Source organism: Atractosteus spatula, chromosome 15 (assembly GCF_055471065.1).
Source record: "Atractosteus spatula isolate fAtrSpa1 chromosome 15, fAtrSpa1.hap1, whole genome shotgun sequence".
In the NCBI taxonomy this organism is placed as follows: Eukaryota; Metazoa; Chordata; class Actinopteri; order Semionotiformes; family Lepisosteidae; genus Atractosteus; species Atractosteus spatula.
The window spans coordinates 9,581,315-9,599,259 of NC_142720.1; the positions used below are offsets into that span (position 1 = coordinate 9,581,315).

General features: G+C 44.0%; 1 protein-coding gene across 3 annotated transcripts in view; it reads left to right on the forward strand.

The window, feature by feature from the left end:
* Positions 1-17,945, forward strand: part of arid4b (AT-rich interaction domain 4B) — a 51,578-nt gene that overhangs the window by 7,100 nt on the left and 26,533 nt on the right. For all 3 annotated transcript variants that reach the window (XM_088934142.1, XM_088934145.1, XM_088934143.1), the window contains exons 3-4: positions 12,426-12,536; positions 17,405-17,470. In XM_088934142.1, coding sequence (XP_088790268.1) covers positions 12,426-12,536; positions 17,405-17,470 — 177 coding nt within the window. The remainder of the gene's footprint in view (positions 1-12,425; positions 12,537-17,404; positions 17,471-17,945) is intronic.

Sequence of the window (17,945 nt, forward strand, 5' to 3'; positions counted from 1 at the left end):
GTGAAGATTGTTCAAAGTTCTGTTTCTTATACAGCTATACATTTTTTAGGTCTTTTATGGTTACTTTCATACTTCACTATATTATAAGAAAAAAGACTCAGTAGGCCATGTTTTCTGTATATTGGAAGAAGTGTTAATAGGTAACACAAGCTGTCAGTAATGTATTTACCAATAGCGCAGCGCACTATGAAAGCATTGGTTTGCAGCAAATGTGCATTAGTTTGAACTGTATAATAAGACAGATTAATTTGTCACAGACTCCCTTCTGCCACAGGCTGGAGTCGCTACTCTTGTTATCTCACCAGGACCTTTACAGAGGACACAGACAGGAGGCCTCAGCAAACTGCAGGGTGTGAAAACCTGTGCTGTTTCACACAGCTCTCACAGTTGAGCTCAGCCAGCAGTGATTTCCATGTCCTTCTCCGAGCTTGTTTGTATCAGAGGCCCATGTTTCTAAACCGTTTCAGTGTCTCCAGTCTTCAGGAACTCAATAATTCTGGCAGTATTTCTCATTTCTGTTTAGCTGGGCTGGGTGTGTGTGTGTGGGGGGGGGGGTTTGGCAACAATTTTCTTTCCCTTGTGTGCCCGTCTGCATTTTCGGGGGTTTGTTTGTTTTGTTGCATCCATTCAAACCATTCCTCTGGGCTAAATCCCATTCCAAAGCACTGAAACTCTGCCGCCTGTGAAGTAAAGCCTGTCACTTTTGACTCCAGATGTGTTAAAAGGGCAGGGGTCGGTGTCCCCCGATGTGTCTGGACCAGTTTTCGTTATAGTTAGGGGGCTGTCCGGTGTGCGTTGCTGCACCATGTACCCCAGCACAGCGCGGAGCTCAGTGATGTGGCCTTGTGTATTAGTTCCCCTCCGCCCTGCTGTCTGGACATTGTGCATGCACAGACCTCATTAGTTCAGCCCGAGGCCTGCCTGGCCCGAGGTCAGAGTCCTCCGCAGCTGCCTGGAGAAGCCTCTGTGGTTCCCAGATACAGAAGCCTCCCGGTTCTTCGCCCAGCTCGGAGGCTCCCTTTTTGAAAACAAGACAGTGGCTGGCTGGATGACCAGCTGCGTGATGGCAGCCTTTTTATTTAAAGCCTTTGCCCGTGAGGACCAACATCTAGACCAGCTGTAGGCACTTGGGACTGAAAAGTGAAAACATCTCTGAGCGCTGAGCAATCTGTCCCTCCAGTTTCTAGGAAGCTAAAAGTTATGGGAATTCCTGAAATTAGGGATGGGAAGGTCTTGCTTTAAGTGCCCAGCTCCAGATGTTATGTTCTCAGAAGCTGCCACCAATTATTCAGTGTGCTGCAGCTCCTGCAGGTGCATTTCCTTATCCGCTCAAGGGTTAAGTAAAACATGCTAAAGCATAGTAACGGGTTTATATTGCTTGAGTATAAAACACACTCCTGGCTAATCTAGATGGTTTGTTTTTTTTAGTGACCATTACGGGGAGAGTACGATAGTTGGATGCTTGAAAAAGATATAAGCGTTTACAACAACAAATTTTCAAGTCCTGACTCAGCTTTTCTCAACATCCCCTAAGTTTTATTTTATATAGTGCTTTTCAAGAGGAACATCCTTCACAAAATTCTGTGGAAAAACATTGTATCAAAAACATAAATGCAGAAAATCCCAAAAGTGCAAGAAAACGTTTAACTGTAAAAATCACAACCTAAAGTTGCAACATGGAAAGACTCTTATAAACCCCAGTGCAGTAGTATTTCAGTGAGTGCTGTATGAGCACAGTCCCCAGTCTGTCAGCCAGTCAGTAACCCTGAATATTAAAACTTTCTTTGGTTTTCCCTTAAAATAAGGACTAGATGCAAAGACATGCTGCCATAGTGGAACATAAATCTGCATCTGAGCTGTCATCTTGCTTTGCATTTTGTATACCTCAGATCTCAAGTAGATTGCAGTAATAACTTCGCTGAAAGAGTAACGTCAAGTGTTCTGATCTCCTAAACCTGTCTGCTACACTGTAAGAACAGACAAGTGCCAGCAGTACCGTCAGCCGGCGCGCTGACAGTGCAGTCCTTGGGATTGAATTAATGTTTTTGCATGTTGCTCAGGGATGGTTTGTGGTTTAGATCCCCTGAAATTTCCTGAGTTGCCTTGTAGATAGCGATTTAAGCGTTTTTCATTAATCACACTTGTCAATGGAGTGGATGGCAGCTGGCTTTCCCTGTTACTGCCAGCCGCTGGTTCAAAACGAGCTTCCTCTTCGTTGGAGCAACTGCGGAGGGTGACCGACTGTGACTAGATGCCTACAGAGCTCAGCTGATGATAAGACTCAACCCCCCCACCCCCCCCCCCCCCACCTGTGAGTGGAGCCTGATGCTTCAATTCTGAACTGGAAACCCCTCCAAAAAAGTTCCAGCAGTCTGGTCGGCCTTTTGACTGAGATGTCTGTGCTGTGCGGCTCATTGAGAATGTTTTAAAGGCTCTTATTTTATTGAGGGTACCAGACCACTCTGACTACCTATGGTGGGTGCAAGGTCCCTTGTTGCAGTTACAGTGCGGGTTGCCTATTAAAAGGGAATATTGTTTCATTGCATTGCACCGTCAGAAATAGTTACCAACCAGCTTTTGATGTCCATGCACCTTTTGAAACCGCTGCCTACGTAGATCTAAATAGATGTAAATATCTACCCGTGCTCTTCACTCTTGGACCTTAAAAGTACTGTAATATGCAGGGGTTCACACTGTTCCTGTATCTCCGCGGTTTGACAAACAGCTGGAGTGTTCTTTGTTGAGAGCTGGAAGAGTTTGTATGATTGAAAAGATCACAGCCCTTGTGTGACATGGTGGAAGAAGCAGAAGGCAGGCAGTAGTGTTGTGGTCAAGCTTTGCTTGCTCTGTTGTGCAAAACCATTTGTGTCCGATCATCTGGTAGACTGCCTTAGAAACATTGTGCACGTCTACTAGAGGTAGATGAATGATCAATACTGTGTAAATGTCTGTGAGCAGGTTTGATCAATTTTAAATACCTTAGCAGAAAGTAATGGAATATGTATTATAAGCATGCTGTTGGAACCCGTTTTTGTAGTGAAGGAATGAGTAAAATATCTGGGGAGGATACGGTCTGGCCTTAATGAAAGGGAGCTAGCAGCTGAATGCTAATAGATATGCTACACAAGCCGGTCACAGGTTAATTTAAAAATCGTGGGATCACAGCTGCTCACAGATCTGGAAGTGAAGTCAAATGCACAAGTTATTTCACTTAGATCTTGGGGTCTGATTCTCTCGGGACCAACTTGAGTGCATCGTTGTGCGTTGCAGGGAAAAAAAAATTGGCAGAAAAATGATGACTGTAGTGTTGGCACAGTAACTGCTGCTGAAATGTCAAAGTTGGAGTTCACGTCCCGATAAAGATTGGGACCTGTAACCTTGGCTTCAGGCCTTTCAAAGAGCTGTTCAGTTTCTCATCCTAGCCTGGCGTTAGATAAAACAGTCAGCTGATGAGTATGGGGAATTTCTGATAAGTTTTTCTTTTGGGTTTTACTATTTTTCCTTTACCTGTTAGCGAGTTTCTGGAGAGGAACTCTGGTGCTCAGCTTAAACCACAGTGTCGGATTCCCGATTCAACAGCCTGCTTTTTGGAACCATAAAGAGTTTGCCCGTTAACCGGGAAAATCTTCTAATTGAACGTGCAAGATGACTGTTTTATTCTCGTAAAGCGGTCTGAAAGAAGAACCAAAGGCGATGCAGTCCTTTTGAGATGGGCAGGGGTGTGCTGATCTCATGTGACTGGGGAAAAACCTCTGCCTCTAGAGCCTGTTAATTAGTGTTTCCCCCAGACGCCCTTGTGTTCGGATCTGTGTCGCTCTGTTCCCAGTGTAGCCCTGCTGTGTCTGACCTGTGCCCTTTGACACTCCTTTAACTATGGTCTCCGTGGTTTTCCAATTGACCTCAAATGAGATCACACAGAAGAACACAGTGGGTTCCACTCGTAACACAAACAGTATCTCCTTGCGCTCCAGCTTTGAGTGTGCGTTTAAGTACTTTTTTTCCCCCCAACTGCATTGCAAAAGGTATTTATTACATAGGACAGTTTCGTGGAGCTTAGAAGTCTAGGGTCTTTTAAGAAATCATGGCCTTGAGTGGAAAACCTTTGAAAAAGTTTTAAGTGTTTATCTTCCCTTAGACTCCACATTCTCCTCAGCTTGTTGGCAATTTCTGTTCAGCTTTCAGGTAGAACAATTCTGTCTCAGTTCAGAAGCTCTTTGAAAGCTTGCTCTGAGACTGAGGTTTTATTTTTATGCGGTAGAAATACCGGATTTCTATGTTTGGTGTGTTTGTGTAGTGGGGTTATAAAAGAGCCCTTTGGTTTTAGAGCTGGTGTTCTTACTTTTATATACCTAGAGGAAATGTGAAACTCTGGTACAGGTGGGTCATTTAGGACATTTTTTGGGGATAATTTCTACTTAAGATACCAGCACTACATTTGGATAATAGGGGTATCTCATTTGTGTTAATTACAATGCTACTAATTTAAGTGTACTGTGGACTATAAAAAATGATTATTGAAATGTTTTACGACATAGGTTTATTGATGTCTTTCTACTGATGTAATCTTTTGCAGCAGGATAATAATAAGACAGCATCTGCCGGTGATCTGTGATGTGCTTCCCTCTTAGATCGGCAGATTGCTCCTAGGCTCAGACTTTTCTCATTCTGTCTGGTGTACACTCTAGAGGAGCGGTGAGCTGCGTCACAGCAGAGTAGCAGTCTGCTCGGAGCAATACGGTACGACAGAGTATCGGTCCGCTCGGAGCAACAGGCAACAGCATCCCGATCGGGTCTGTAAGTCACAGCCTCCACCCCTTCTCCGTGTCTGAGCGAGCGCAGGAATAGAAGTGTGTCCTGCAGTCGGGCTCGCTCCCATTATCAGCTCAGCTGCACTGCAACGCCGCCGAAACGTTTTCCTTCCTGGGAGCCTCGAGTTGAAGCTCTTTTAATTTGAGGACCGTGTAGGAGGGCTCAAGAAACGAGAACTGAGAGAAAGCAGTTCAGCAGCAACAGGGTTTTTTCCATCAACCTGCCAGTTGGCTTTCAGTTTTAAGCTGACCTCTTCAGCCACGCAGGGCTGCACCCGGTAGAGTACGAAGTGACTTTTTCACACTTCAGGATCTTGCCTGAACGCCAAAAAGTGTAAAAACCGCTTATAGTTTCCTGCCATGAAGTCAGGATCTGTTAACATAGTTCATCATGCACTCATGCCCTGGGCATGTTTGACCTGAGTTTCAGGTCAGTACTTCCTGTCCCTGTGGACATTCTAACCACAGCGTAAATAACACAGTTCAATTGATCTGTCACAGTGGGGTGCTTCAGCGCTGACAAATGAGAGGTTTGGGACCGAGACCCAGCAGTTGTTCGTTTCCAAACCGGCGCTTCTGGATTTTCAGAACAAGCAAGTTGGAGTGCACCTGTTTTTCCCAGGATTTCACTTTTCCGAGCAAGAAATTTCAGATATTTTTATTGAGATGATTTTTTGGTGTTTTTTATTATGATACTTCAAGATGGAAAATTCAAGTTCCATGCCGCTTTGTACTGTAGGCATTGATTTAAAGCAGTGACAAAATCTGTCCGGTGTGGTTTTTATAGTGGGTTTGAACAGCAGTGTGCAAATGGACTGGGAAATAGGGAAGTTTCTGTTTCATACATGGTTAAAAGTCAAATACACTTACACTTTGTTTAGAATGTTTCTTACTTGGGTGTTTGTTATTGCCATTTGTTTTAGTTTTAGTAATCTCTCCTAAGCTTGTTAGAATTATATCTGAATCCTTAATTAGACAAGACGTTTGCTCTTGTGTAGCGCGCATAGATTATATTGTAGATTCCAGATTGTTTGGAAGAAACATGTTAAAGCTCTTAAAAGATTTAACGAGTTTAACATTTGTCAATTCACTGCTATAAAACACACAGTAATGAGACTGAAAATGGAAACGTCCTTCACAAAGGTAGAAGTTGTTTTCTTTGCAGTCCACGTATAAATGATTTCAACTTTCTGTGTGGGTGTGTTTTTAAATTGACTCTGTAGCAGCTTGTGTATATATATTGGGTGGAATTTGGTATCCAGTTTCTGGGTTTCAGAACTCATTGTGTGTTTTCTGAAACATCACCTCAATCTTACTGTGGGAGAGTTTGAAACAGGGTTATTAACAGTTTATTATTAATTGATCAATTAGTAAGAGCTGTTCAGTCACAAGGGTTGGCAGGTTAAGGGTTGTGCATGCTGAAACTGTTGAAAACAGAATTGTTCTTGAAATATGGTTCTTTTCTAAAACAAGAGTCTAAACAAGCAGTTGTATAAAGGCACAAGTTGGTACAGGATTTGAGATTTCAGCTAGAGTAAAATCAGTGATAGGGCTTCACCTAGGACAAGATTTGTGAGTCACTTTAGAGAATTTCAAGAAATCACATAAGGTCATGAATCTGTACTAACTCAGAAGGACACTTAATTGTTAAGAAATAATCAGAAGGTTAAATATTGGATGTGTGAAGATACTCCAGTACATATTCATCAGGTATTTCATGAGAATCCATCCTATGTTATTACACAGATGTAATGCTTCATTTAATTTTTTTTCTTAAGCTCAGGCCTTAATAAAAGCTCATATTTAAAGCTATTGAAATGTTTGAAAATGAAAACCCGTAGTATAATTTACTGCAGTTGTAAACTCATTTGAATATTGCAAAGTGAGCTGAGTTAATTGTATTTGGTTAGTCAGCGTGAAAGGTAAATTAACATCAAAAGTACAACAGAAGCTGTAGTGTACGTCAATTCCAAATGTAGATCATATCTTCTAAGGGCATTGCTGCCATCAAGGAAAACAAATGCATGTTTCGTAAGTACATTTTCAAGTAACGAGGAGATAAAAGTGATCAATTAAATGTATGAAAAGTCTGTTGCATTATCCAATGATAACACCTAGAAGCTAGCGATAGCTGAGCTGGAACTTTGGGTTTAGTGTTCAGGATGTGTTGCTTTTGACTGGGGTTTACTCACATAATGAAATGTTACCATTTTAACAGTTTCTAACCTGAGCATAATCTCTGTGCATGAGGACGCTTATCTTTAAACAAGACCACACTGCAATCGATTCCACTGCATATAAATGAAAGTCAACTACTGATAATGTAGGTATTGCTTGACAATTGTGCTATCATGTGGTTATCATATTAAGTGCACAATAATGTACTATCTTGTACTGATGAGATGCACAGTTTATTTTGCTTGATGTTAGCAATGCACGTCTGTACATCCTTTTCTTAATTTTTCGGTTAACTTCGTCATCTCTTTATACTGAGTGTTAATGAACTGTTGCAGTACTAGAAAAGGGTACTCCATCCTCTGACAGGAGCACCACTCGGTACTCTAGACAAGTACAATCCTACCACAGTGGCCATTTCTTATGCAAGGCTGACCTATCGTTCAAAAGATACAAGCCTGTTTCTGCAGTCTGTCATTTGTTTCCTGATTTTGGTGTTGTGGAATGATCAATGAAGATCTGTCATGTTAGTGGGCTCGTTGGCTCAGCTTGATGTGTTTTGTAGCTGCAGGGCAGCTTTCTGTTTGCAGTGACTTAACAGCATGTGCAGTGGCCTGCTCACAGGTTTGAGCTTACAGCACAGTCGCAGAACTTCACAGGTCTTTGTTCCAGAAAGCTCTAGTGATGGAGCATGCCGTGAAGAAAAAGGCCAAGTGTTTTTTTTTCTTTCCTGCAAATATTAAGGAGCAAATGTTTTGTATTCTGTGATGGATGTTCTTTCTCTTTTAATGGTAATGATAAGGTGCTGTTGCATTTTATAGCACTTTTGATGTCAAAGTGCTTCTCTCAGGTGTGCATCTGCTTCTCCTAAAAACCGAGGTGTAGTATCTGGGTGATGTATGGCAGGCATTCTCCGTCAGTGGGCCCACTGAACATCCGATCAGGTGGAGGAGTGAGAAATTTCTTCACCTCAAGAAGCGAGGCGAACCTTAAGGCAGGCTTGCTTGTACAAGCCCAGAGTGATACTTAACTAAGACTCTGAGGTTAACACCCCTGCCGCCCACCCGATAACAAGGCTAGGGGATCTTTCATGACTACTCAGGCCCTCAGTTCAGCCGCTGAACCGATGGACAGCACCTCCCACACCACAATGTCCCCAGCCACCACACTGGGGTTTTGGGTTTAGAAACTGGTGTTGAGGGCAGAGTGTCTCCTGCAGGGCCACCAATACACTTAGAAAAGCTACCTGGCTTTCCTTAGAGATTTCCTATCCCAGTACTGAAAAGGCCCTGCCTTGCATAGCTTCAGATATTTAATATTGTCAATCTAGAAGATAATATTACTGCTTTGACTTTTCCTCGGGTAGAGGTAGAATTAAAGACCTTTTACTGAACGCTGGGTGTCTTTAGTTCATTACTGCACTGAGACTTAATGACCTGTGGCTGCAGCCAAAAGGTTTTAAATCACCCAGGTTTTGTCAGTCTTTGGCCTTTGTCGTTAAAGGAAAACCATAAACCAGCAGTAAAGGTTCTGCCTACAAGTGAACATCTGTGGGAGAAATGGGCATTGGTAGGATAAGATCAAGACTAAGCCTCTGCATGCTTTTTTATCTGTTTTCGGTATTCAAAAGGTGTGCATATTTTTTGCAAGTGAAATCTTTGTTCTTCGGGCAAAAAACAAAAGTCCTCAGTAAAGCACAACCTAGTATTGATTTTCACAGTGAGTCCTGAGCTGTGCAGAGACATAGTGGCATCCCTTGCAAAGGCCTGGAGTTGGAGTAGGATTGTGGGAATGCTGATAAATGGGGATCCAGTCCAACGTTCCTAGACTAGTCGTCGTTGGTCTAGTCAGCGAGGGCTTGCCGCTAGAAAGACGCTGGCAGAGTTACAAGGGCTGTAATTCACTTTTGGCTAACCGGAGAGCAAAGTGCGTGGAGCTGGTAACTCCGGGCTCTGGCGTACAGAGTCCCAGAGTGTTCCAGCACTTCAGCACAGAGCCGTTCTCTTAAAGAGCTGCCAGCTGCCTGAGCCGTATCGGAGAGGAAAACTCTCTGCTTCCATAGTTACAGAGGTGCCAAGAGCAGGCCTTCAGCGCGGACAGCACAGGCCTGGGCTGCCTCACGATTTGCTCCAGAGCTGCAGGGCTCAGAATGGGAGCTCAGAAGCCATAAACGTCATTCAGAGGAGCTCCAGCTCATCGATTTCCTGGTTAGCGCGGGGGCTGTCCCTTCAGCTCTGGGCCACGGAGCCTCTGCGTCAGCCGCTCCTGAACACCCCTGGCAGTCCAGCAAAGGACCCGCGCCGGATCTGCTTGCGGGTCTCTCCGAGACGGGCTGCGGTGTCTTCTAGTCGATCCAGTGGAGCCGGGGATCGCACGAGCTGTGGGGATGCTTTTGCATTCAGAAAATCTGAAATTCCTCTGCCGAGTGGGAGAAAACGCAGGCTGAAGCCGCACGATTATTTTGGAATTGAGCAGGAAAAAGCAATAAAGAACTTAAGTTCCACAGTGTGGTTCTGCTGAAATACAGCTTTCCTGGTGGTGCTGGGTACCTGTTTTTTATTTTCTAAAATATTTTTTTTTCCCACTTTTATTTAGGGAATTTATTTAAGAGTATCTGAGCTTTTTAAAGGGGTCTTGACCCATTCCTCTGACAGGACCTCTGACCTTCTGAACCTCCAATTTCACAATTAGTGTTTTGACTCTAGAAGCGAGGATGTGGACGGGGTTTTTAGGATTTGGGGAGAGTTGTGCTGTAGTGTATGGGGGTTTCGCCGCATTCCTGAAGTCCGGTCGTACGCAGGTGCGGACCCGCTGATCCTAGAACTAAGGGGTTTCACTGAGGTTCGCTGGACAGCAGCAAGAGGGGAAGAAACAAATACTGTACCTGCAAGCTGCAAAAAATCTCGGGGAGCTGAATTTTCTTCGCCGGGATGCCTGCCAGGCGATGGGTTCAGCGCTGAAAATGAAGGCACTTCTCTCCCTTACAGGACAGGAGGGCGAATCGAACCGAAACGAGTCCATTGAGGTTTGGCTCAGGGTTGGGTTTTCAAATCTGTGCCCTTCCACCCTGGCTGAAAATAACTTTTAATGCTTCATCTTGAGTTGTCTGTGAATTCCCCCCACCCCAGATCAGCCATCACTTCTTTTCTGTTTAACCACAGCTGCACAAGGATATTTTTTTTTAAACTCTTGTCAAGAAAACATGGCGGAAAGTGCTGGTGTTCATTCTCACCACCTTGCCCAAATATAGCTCCGTCAAATACGATCTGGCACAGGACAGTGTTCTGAAGAAGGTTTTCTGTGTGAAGTCCAATCACAGTTGTGAGAGCAATAAAATGCTTTATAGGTTTAGATTCTGACACTGCATCCAGACTTTTAGAAGTGAAAGTTCTCAACAGAAGCTCTGAATAACCTGTGTTTGTAAGAAAACTGTTTTCCCTCTCTTCCGTCCCTATGGTACCAACATTTTCTAAACGATAAAATGTAAACATAGCTTTTTGAGTAGTGGATGTTTTATTCTGCTGTACCTGAAAATACTTTTGCATACTTAGGAACATCTTTCTGACTTCAGACTTAAGAGTTGACTCAGTACTTTCAAACGGTTGAGCAGTAAAGTTAATTATTTGGAAAAAAATGTTTGGAGATGTGATGGAGCTCAAAAACAGAATTGCTGTATAGTGGGGCCTTGGATGATCTGTAAGTTACATTTGCTCCCTGGGAAATTTACAATGACCGCAGGTAAAACACTGAATGGTTTTGCAACAGAATATCTTGAGGACTTTCAGCATGAGTGAAGTCCAGCTCTTAACTTCAGAAGTGCATATTCAAGCCTTCTTGACTCTGCAGATGTCCAGGCTCCACACAGTGGGAGACAGAACCTCCTCTTGCATGTCCCCAAATCTGTGAAGCTCATTGCTCAAGTCCATAAGGGACTCCTTTACCTGTCGACGTTTTCCAGAACCGCAAATCTCATTTCACTGCAGCCCTTAATGTGGGATTTAGTTTTGCATTGCGAGCATCGTATTTGCTGCTACATTGTAGTGTTACTTAAAGACTCATACATCATAATGTATCCTGTCACCTTCACTCATTCCATGTGCACTGCTGACCTTATGTGAATGCTGATCTTAGCCCCAGCAGCAGTAAACATATGCATGGGATTCTCTGATGCTCGTTGTCCATCAACAAGCTAGGACAGGCTGCCCTTAAGTCACAATCAGCACAGCGCCTCGGAGAAAGGTTAAACCGCTGAAATGTTTCAGATCCAACCTTCTACACAGCCTTAAGCTGCTGAGTTAAAGAGACAGCTGGGTCCCAGACACTAAGATCTGGGGTTGGGGGAAACTCGGGTCTAGAGCTTTTCTCGGAAGGAGTCCCTTGTGCACATCAGGGCTATTACAAAGTAATGCTGAAATATATTTTTCATTACCCGAACTAGATCAGACTTCAACTTAGATGTTATGAGCTGACTGTAAAGAGCATTATCTGTCCTCTCCAGATTCATCTTGATTATCAGTCATTGCTTCCAGTGTCTGGAGAATGTTAACGCAGCAGGCTGTGATGCGGCTGTCAGGACAGGTCTTCTGGTCTTTCAGTTGTATCTGGCCGAGTGAGCTGCGAGCTGCCCTGAAGTAGCTGGGTCGGGGTTTTGATTTTTTTTTTTTTAACGCGAAGATGCGCATGCAACACAGACGTTGCTCGGAGGAGGCTCCGGGGACAGGGTAAATGAGGAAGGGGAGGGGGTGATGTGGAGTTCATAGCCAGGCTGTCCAGAGTCTTTCTCTATAAGAGAAGAATCAGCCGTTTGGGATGCCAGTTAAAAGAGCTTTTTGTAAAAGCAAACAATTTGCCTTCCCAGACAAATGTTACAAAAAAGGGTAGGAAATGCTCCGTGACTGTAGAAGAAGGAAAGTAAACAAAAAAAGAAAAGGAAGGTGGCGAAAGACAACTGTGTGTTATTTGGGGATGGTTGCAGTTTCCGTCGCAGTTCCAAAACCTGCTTACGGAGCAGAGCGTTGTCGGGTCTGGTCACGGCATTTGTTTCCGGTCCGGCTCTGCCTCAGAGCACTGATCAAGAGCGAGTGTTTCAGTGTGTGGCCTGTGAGGAGCTTGCCCCCGGGCCAGGCCTGGGGGGCTCACGGCGCCTTCTCCTCCCCAAGGATATCAGAGACTCACTTTCTCTAAATCCAGACTCAAAACCTTCTTCTTTAGAAGAATCTTGCTTATCTGGTTCCATTCTTTACCCCTCTGCTCCTACTGTGTTTAGTACCACCATCTACTGTCTCCTCTACATATTCTCATCGTGTTTATCTTTTGTATTTTGTATTGTTTATTGTGTATTTTTTTTATTGTTAAATGTTGTTATTGCTGTTGTCATTCTGTAAAACGCTTTGAGAAGCCACTTTTAAAGGCGCTATATAAAATGTTTATTATTCCCTGCAGACCCTCGAGGAGCCTCCCTACTTGACGGTTGGCACGGACGTGAGCGCCAAGTACCGAGGGGCATTCTGCGAAGCCAAGATCAAAACGGCCAAGCGGCTTGTCAGGGTGAAGGTAAGCCAGGCCGAGGGTTCGAGTGAGGCCAGGTGCATGCTGGGAGAACGCAGGCTGGCGCACCGACTTGTCCGCTGCCTGGGTGCGGTTCGCTCGCCCGGGGTGACCCCGCAGCGAAAGGAAGCGGGCCCTCTTGATTATCCCCGTCATGGTGCCAAAGCTGAGCACCAGGGAGTTCTTGTTCAGTTCGGTTTATCTGGCTCAAACAAAAAAAAAAAGCATTAAAAGCAGCCTGGGAAATCATGGTGCGCTGTCATTAGGGTGCTTGTGTCTAATCTAGAGCTGCCTGGCTCTCCCTGGGGATTTCTGTGGCTGGGTAAGGAGGTAGAAAGATGGATTTTCCCTTTTCTGATGGCCGGTATTTCCACAAACCCCTGTATAGAACAGAGCTGCAGTTCCCTCTGGACACTCTCCCTGCCGTGCAGTTGTTCGCCTTCATCCAGGGGGAGCGTAAGTGACAGGCAGGAGGCCTGCCAACATCTCTTGTGGATTAACCAAGGGAATAGATAAATGTCCCTCTCCATTTTTTGTGAAAACGGTAAGGCTGAAGACTCGCAGCACTGGGTCCGTGCTATCAATATTGAAATTTCTTGAAACTGTTAAGAGTAATTAAAGGATTACATGATGTTAAAGTGGTTTCGGTTTGTCAGTTCTGCAAATGATTCGCACTAATTCTGAGTGCATTGTAATTAGATTGGCGAGCATTAATAATTTCCAGTGCGCAACGCGGCAGTTTTTAAGCAGTTGCTAAACGGTTTTAAAGAAATGATAGGCAATTTACATTTTGAGCATAACTTTAGTTTATAGGGTGAGCTTATGCACTAAAGTTAATTATTTTTCTTAAATGAATTTTGCTGTAGTTATGGTGCAGTGGACTTTCTCCAAAAACATATGGTGCAAATAGTAAAATTATAGTAATTAAGTAGTGGGATTTAATGGACTGTCCAGAAGTTCCTCAGAAATTAATATATCACAGCTCAAGCTCTTATGTGCATTTTGGATTTTAAGTCATTGTTTATTCTCAACTAGTGCTGTTAGAACCAGAAAGCTTTGCTATAGCTTTTCCAGTTTGACCTTTGAGTTTAATGTTTAGTTCTATACTCCATTTCAAAAAGATACGTCTTCTCCTAGATTAATTGACTTTTAACTTTTTTGCTCGTAAGAAGGCAATATGCCATGGTAATGGCACAGTAAAATCATGGTACAGTTTAGGTAAAGCCTGATGAACGCGGTTATAAATGGTTTTATTATGCTCTACGCTGATTTGTTTTCAAGAAATGACTGGATGAGGTCCTCCAAGCAGCCAGACGGGTTTGATGAGCTGACTGGCCTCTGGTTTGCAGCCTTCCTTGTGTTCTTGCAGCTTGCCTGGTGCTTTGTGAGCTTTCCTGAGGGGGGACTGGCAGCAGTGTGCAGTGATGACCAGTTGCTGACGTCTCGGGTTGTGTGACCTTCTTCCTTGCGTTCTGTAATGCTTCGTTTCTTTGTTCCTCTCTCCACCTACCCAGATTTGTACCCAGACAGAGTTTATTTCTTCTTCACAAAGATAGGGCGCAGAGTAAAGAGTGAATTCGTCATCAAAAGCAGGCTTTGCCTTGTAAGTGATAGTCACTAGTCACATTTGTTAGAAATGCTGATATATATATAGTGATAGTCATACTGTTAATGACACCTAATAATCATCATTGGGAGGGGGGGAATGGGATCTGTAGTTGAAACAGCAGATCTTGAGATTAACACCACATGAGTTTTTTTTTTTACTTTTAAGTGATCTGTCAGCATCAAAAATGTAAACTCACAACTCACCTTTTTACTGCGGCCTGTGTCTGATTGACATACATTCTGTCCAGTACCTTTTACTTTGTACTGTACATGTTAGTCTTTCTCTATCACTATGTACAGAATCCTAGGATTTGGAAAGGCACTTCATCATCATCATCAGGTCTTTTTTGCAAGAAGAGTGGTTACTTGTTCGGTTTTAAGGACCTGGACAGGTTTTGGTAGAAACTTGAATTGCCAGAAACAGGAAATGTAAATTTGGGGGCACATTTGTGTCAGTGCAGTGGACTGGCGTCCCGTCCAGGGCGGGATGCTGATGAGCCTGTTGCTTGACCCTAAATGTGGAGAAGCGGTTTTGAAAATGGATCTGATGGAAGAAATGTAGGTCTTCCCATTCCATTCCATCTCCAGACAGGTAAACTGCTAGTCTGCTGTCAGGTAGTGTTGCTTTCTCACCCTCCCTGGCCGTTCACCTGTGTTCCCGGCGCCCTGCCACGGATCAGCGAGACGTAGGCGTGCCAGCGCAGCAGCAGCCCTGTGCTGATGACCCGAGTGGTGTCCTTTCTTGTGGTTTGTGTTCAGGAGGATTCCCAGCAGATGAGCTTACCGCTAAAGGGAGTGTGTTGTATTTATCAGAGGATAGTCTTTAATTCGCACACCATTCTATCCATCCTAAAATGACATTAGATATGCTTTTACTAATGTGTGGTTCACAGCCTTAGGTTCTTTATCCACTTAACAGCTTGTAATGAATTTGCAGCTTTGCAGACGCATTTCCATTTCACATTTTTTTCCCCATAATGTAAGATCTGATAGACTCATTAATTGGTACATTTTCTCCTATTGCTGGAGTATAGCAGTACAGACAGGTATTTTATCAGAGTTTATCTTTGTGTTTTGCACGGCTTCTAATGAACGTTTTTCCCCCTCCCCATTGTAGGAGATTGTTAGAAACCTCAGTGATTGTGTAAGGTGGCTTGAAGCTGACATGCGGTTGGTTTTCAATAAGGCTTAATATCCTCTGCTTCCAGAAGAGCTCAGTATTCTGTTGGCTGTATTAGGATGTGTATTGAGGTTGGAATGCAACTCTGTAAATGTTTGCTTGAATGCTCTTATCAATTTTCATGGTGTTTTGTTCCCCGAGATGCTACAAATATTTTACCAGCCTTGTAAATATTGTAGTTGTGCCTCTGTGCAGATCATCCTAATTGCCACACAGAGGGGTGTGTTTAGCTGAGTAGATAGAAAAACACAGCAGGTAGCCTCTGCAGTAAAAAGAACCTCAATGGTTCCTTTGCGCATTATCTCATTTAGTTCATAATGATGAATCAGTACACTCCGCTTCAAAGGGTCTTTACTGTGACGACTGATATATTTAGTGTTTTTCATTCAGAATCTGCTCTCTTCAACAATGTCAGGGAGAGATCAGTCGAGAGCTGTGACCCCGCAGCTTGCTGGAGAATGTGCTCTCCCTCTCCCAGCTCACAAAAGCGACATGATGCGCTTCCCCTCACACTGCAGTGTGCCTGGTGTACTGACCACGGTGACAAAAGGGACAAGCAGCGGGAGATTTCCCCACGTGGATCGGCCGCTGTGATCTCCAGCAGCAAGGTCTGATGCTCCTCATGGGAGGAGAGAGATTTTCATGCGGAAGAGCACTACAGCATGCCCTGCCCACATCTTATAGGGTGAAACTCAAATTAAAACCTTTTATTAGGGATTTTCTCAAAAAACAATAACAAAAGCTTTGTGCGGAGGCAGTATTGTATCTTTCTTCCTCTGCCTCACAGTGCAGCCCTTTCTATTCTAGAGGGCCGGTTGGAGAGCAAGATGTCTGGGACGTTAATCCACATTCCTGCTGCTTGACTTGTACCACGCTGCATTGCCCGCCCGGCTGACCTTAACGTCTGGTGTAATTGACAACCTGGCGAGTTGGTAGCAAACGTTTAGGTTTCAGAGCACAGTTTCACTTCTGTATTGATTTCAGAGATTGGAGCCATTTCTGGATGCCTTTCATTTTCCCACTTTGGAAATAGAGCATCAGCTGGAGAGGAAATAAGAAGAGAGACCAATTTGTCATGGCAAAGGTCCCTCCTTAGCAAGATGTAAAAGTTTTAAAAGAAGGGTCCCTGTTCCTGGTCCTGGAGGGTCCGCGAGTCCAGAGGTGTTCCAGGTCTCCGTAAAGCACCTGTGCCTGGAGAGCTGGGAGGAGCTGTTAAACTGGCAACGCTCATCCTGTTGAGGTGATGAAGAGCCCAGCTGGGCTGAGGACCTGTAAACGCACCAGCCCCCCCCACGTCCAGGACTGGAGTGCTTTAGAAGTTGACAGTTAATGTTCTGGAAGTAGAAATTCCTCTTAATGTTATCAACTTTCGCTTCCAAAACACTCATGTCCTCATTATTAGGTGTGTTGATTTATTCCCTATTTTTTCTGATCTTAAAATGAAGGTGTTTATGTATTGATTGCGTACTCCTTAAGATTGTTGGTTGCTAGCGCTTTTATTATTAAACCTGTTGATTCTTTTCCAAGTACATGCACTATATTGCAGTCAGTGGTGTGCTTGATATCTTATCTTTGCAGCTCTGTGCTGGATTGAATTGATGTTATCATTCATGCACATTGTCCTTCACTTGAAGAGCTCATAAGTGTGTCGAACGAAGGCAGATTATGAAAGCAGTGAGATGTAGTGTAATGATGGGAATTGCATTTCAATGATCTACCACATTAAAGGGGCAGTCATATTACCTGCATTCAAATTTCAGCTTTTCCTTTCATCACGAACGCAGGTCATTGGTCTTCATTTCTTCCTCTCTATTCTGAATGCATAGTGGTTAAAGTAAGTGAAGTACTCTAGCCTCCAGGGCAGCAGATGGCAAGAGAAAGTGTGCAGAGAAGACAGGTCTTAGCACTAACCACGAACTTAATTTGAGCAATCAAATTAATTTGTTCCGATTTTAGCTTTTTCTCCCTTCTCTTTTCAAGCAGCCTCTTCTGAAGGCCCTGCCTTGTGATGTGGGTAATCAATGAATTCTGGCCTTTTGGAGGATATTTACTCTGGTTACTGATTCGCCAATTCCTGTGTTCCCAGGTGACCTTTAAACAAGAGGCGTCAACGGCAGAAGTGCAGGACGAACACATCAGAGGGCCTTTAAAGGTGAGGAGGCCTTTTTCTCCTCTCATGGCCTTTGATTAAAAACAAAACTGCAGAGAGATCGAGCTGATTTGTGCTTACCTTGTTCCATTTATGTTTGACTGCTCTGGTTCTGTTCCTGCCTGTTGGCTTTGTCTTATTCTTTCGGTACTGGACTCTGTTCAATTGAAATGTTCGCGTACAGCACTGCTGTGGCTGACATGACCAGGTGTGGGTCATAGCTGCTAAATCAGGGAGCATGGGCTTTGACCCAGTTAGTTAGTGCCTGGCTGGTTTGGTTCCATATTATGCCTCCCTCTGATATTCACATAGGGGCGATCAAAGTGGCTGGCTGACCATGGAGTCCACAGATTCTGTTAAAATTATGATTTATTCATGGTTTGCATTTATATAGCGGCTTTTATCCCTAAAGTGCTTAACTCATGGGATGGGAACTGCTTTGTGCACCGTGAAGTGTGATATCCCACCAGCTGCCATT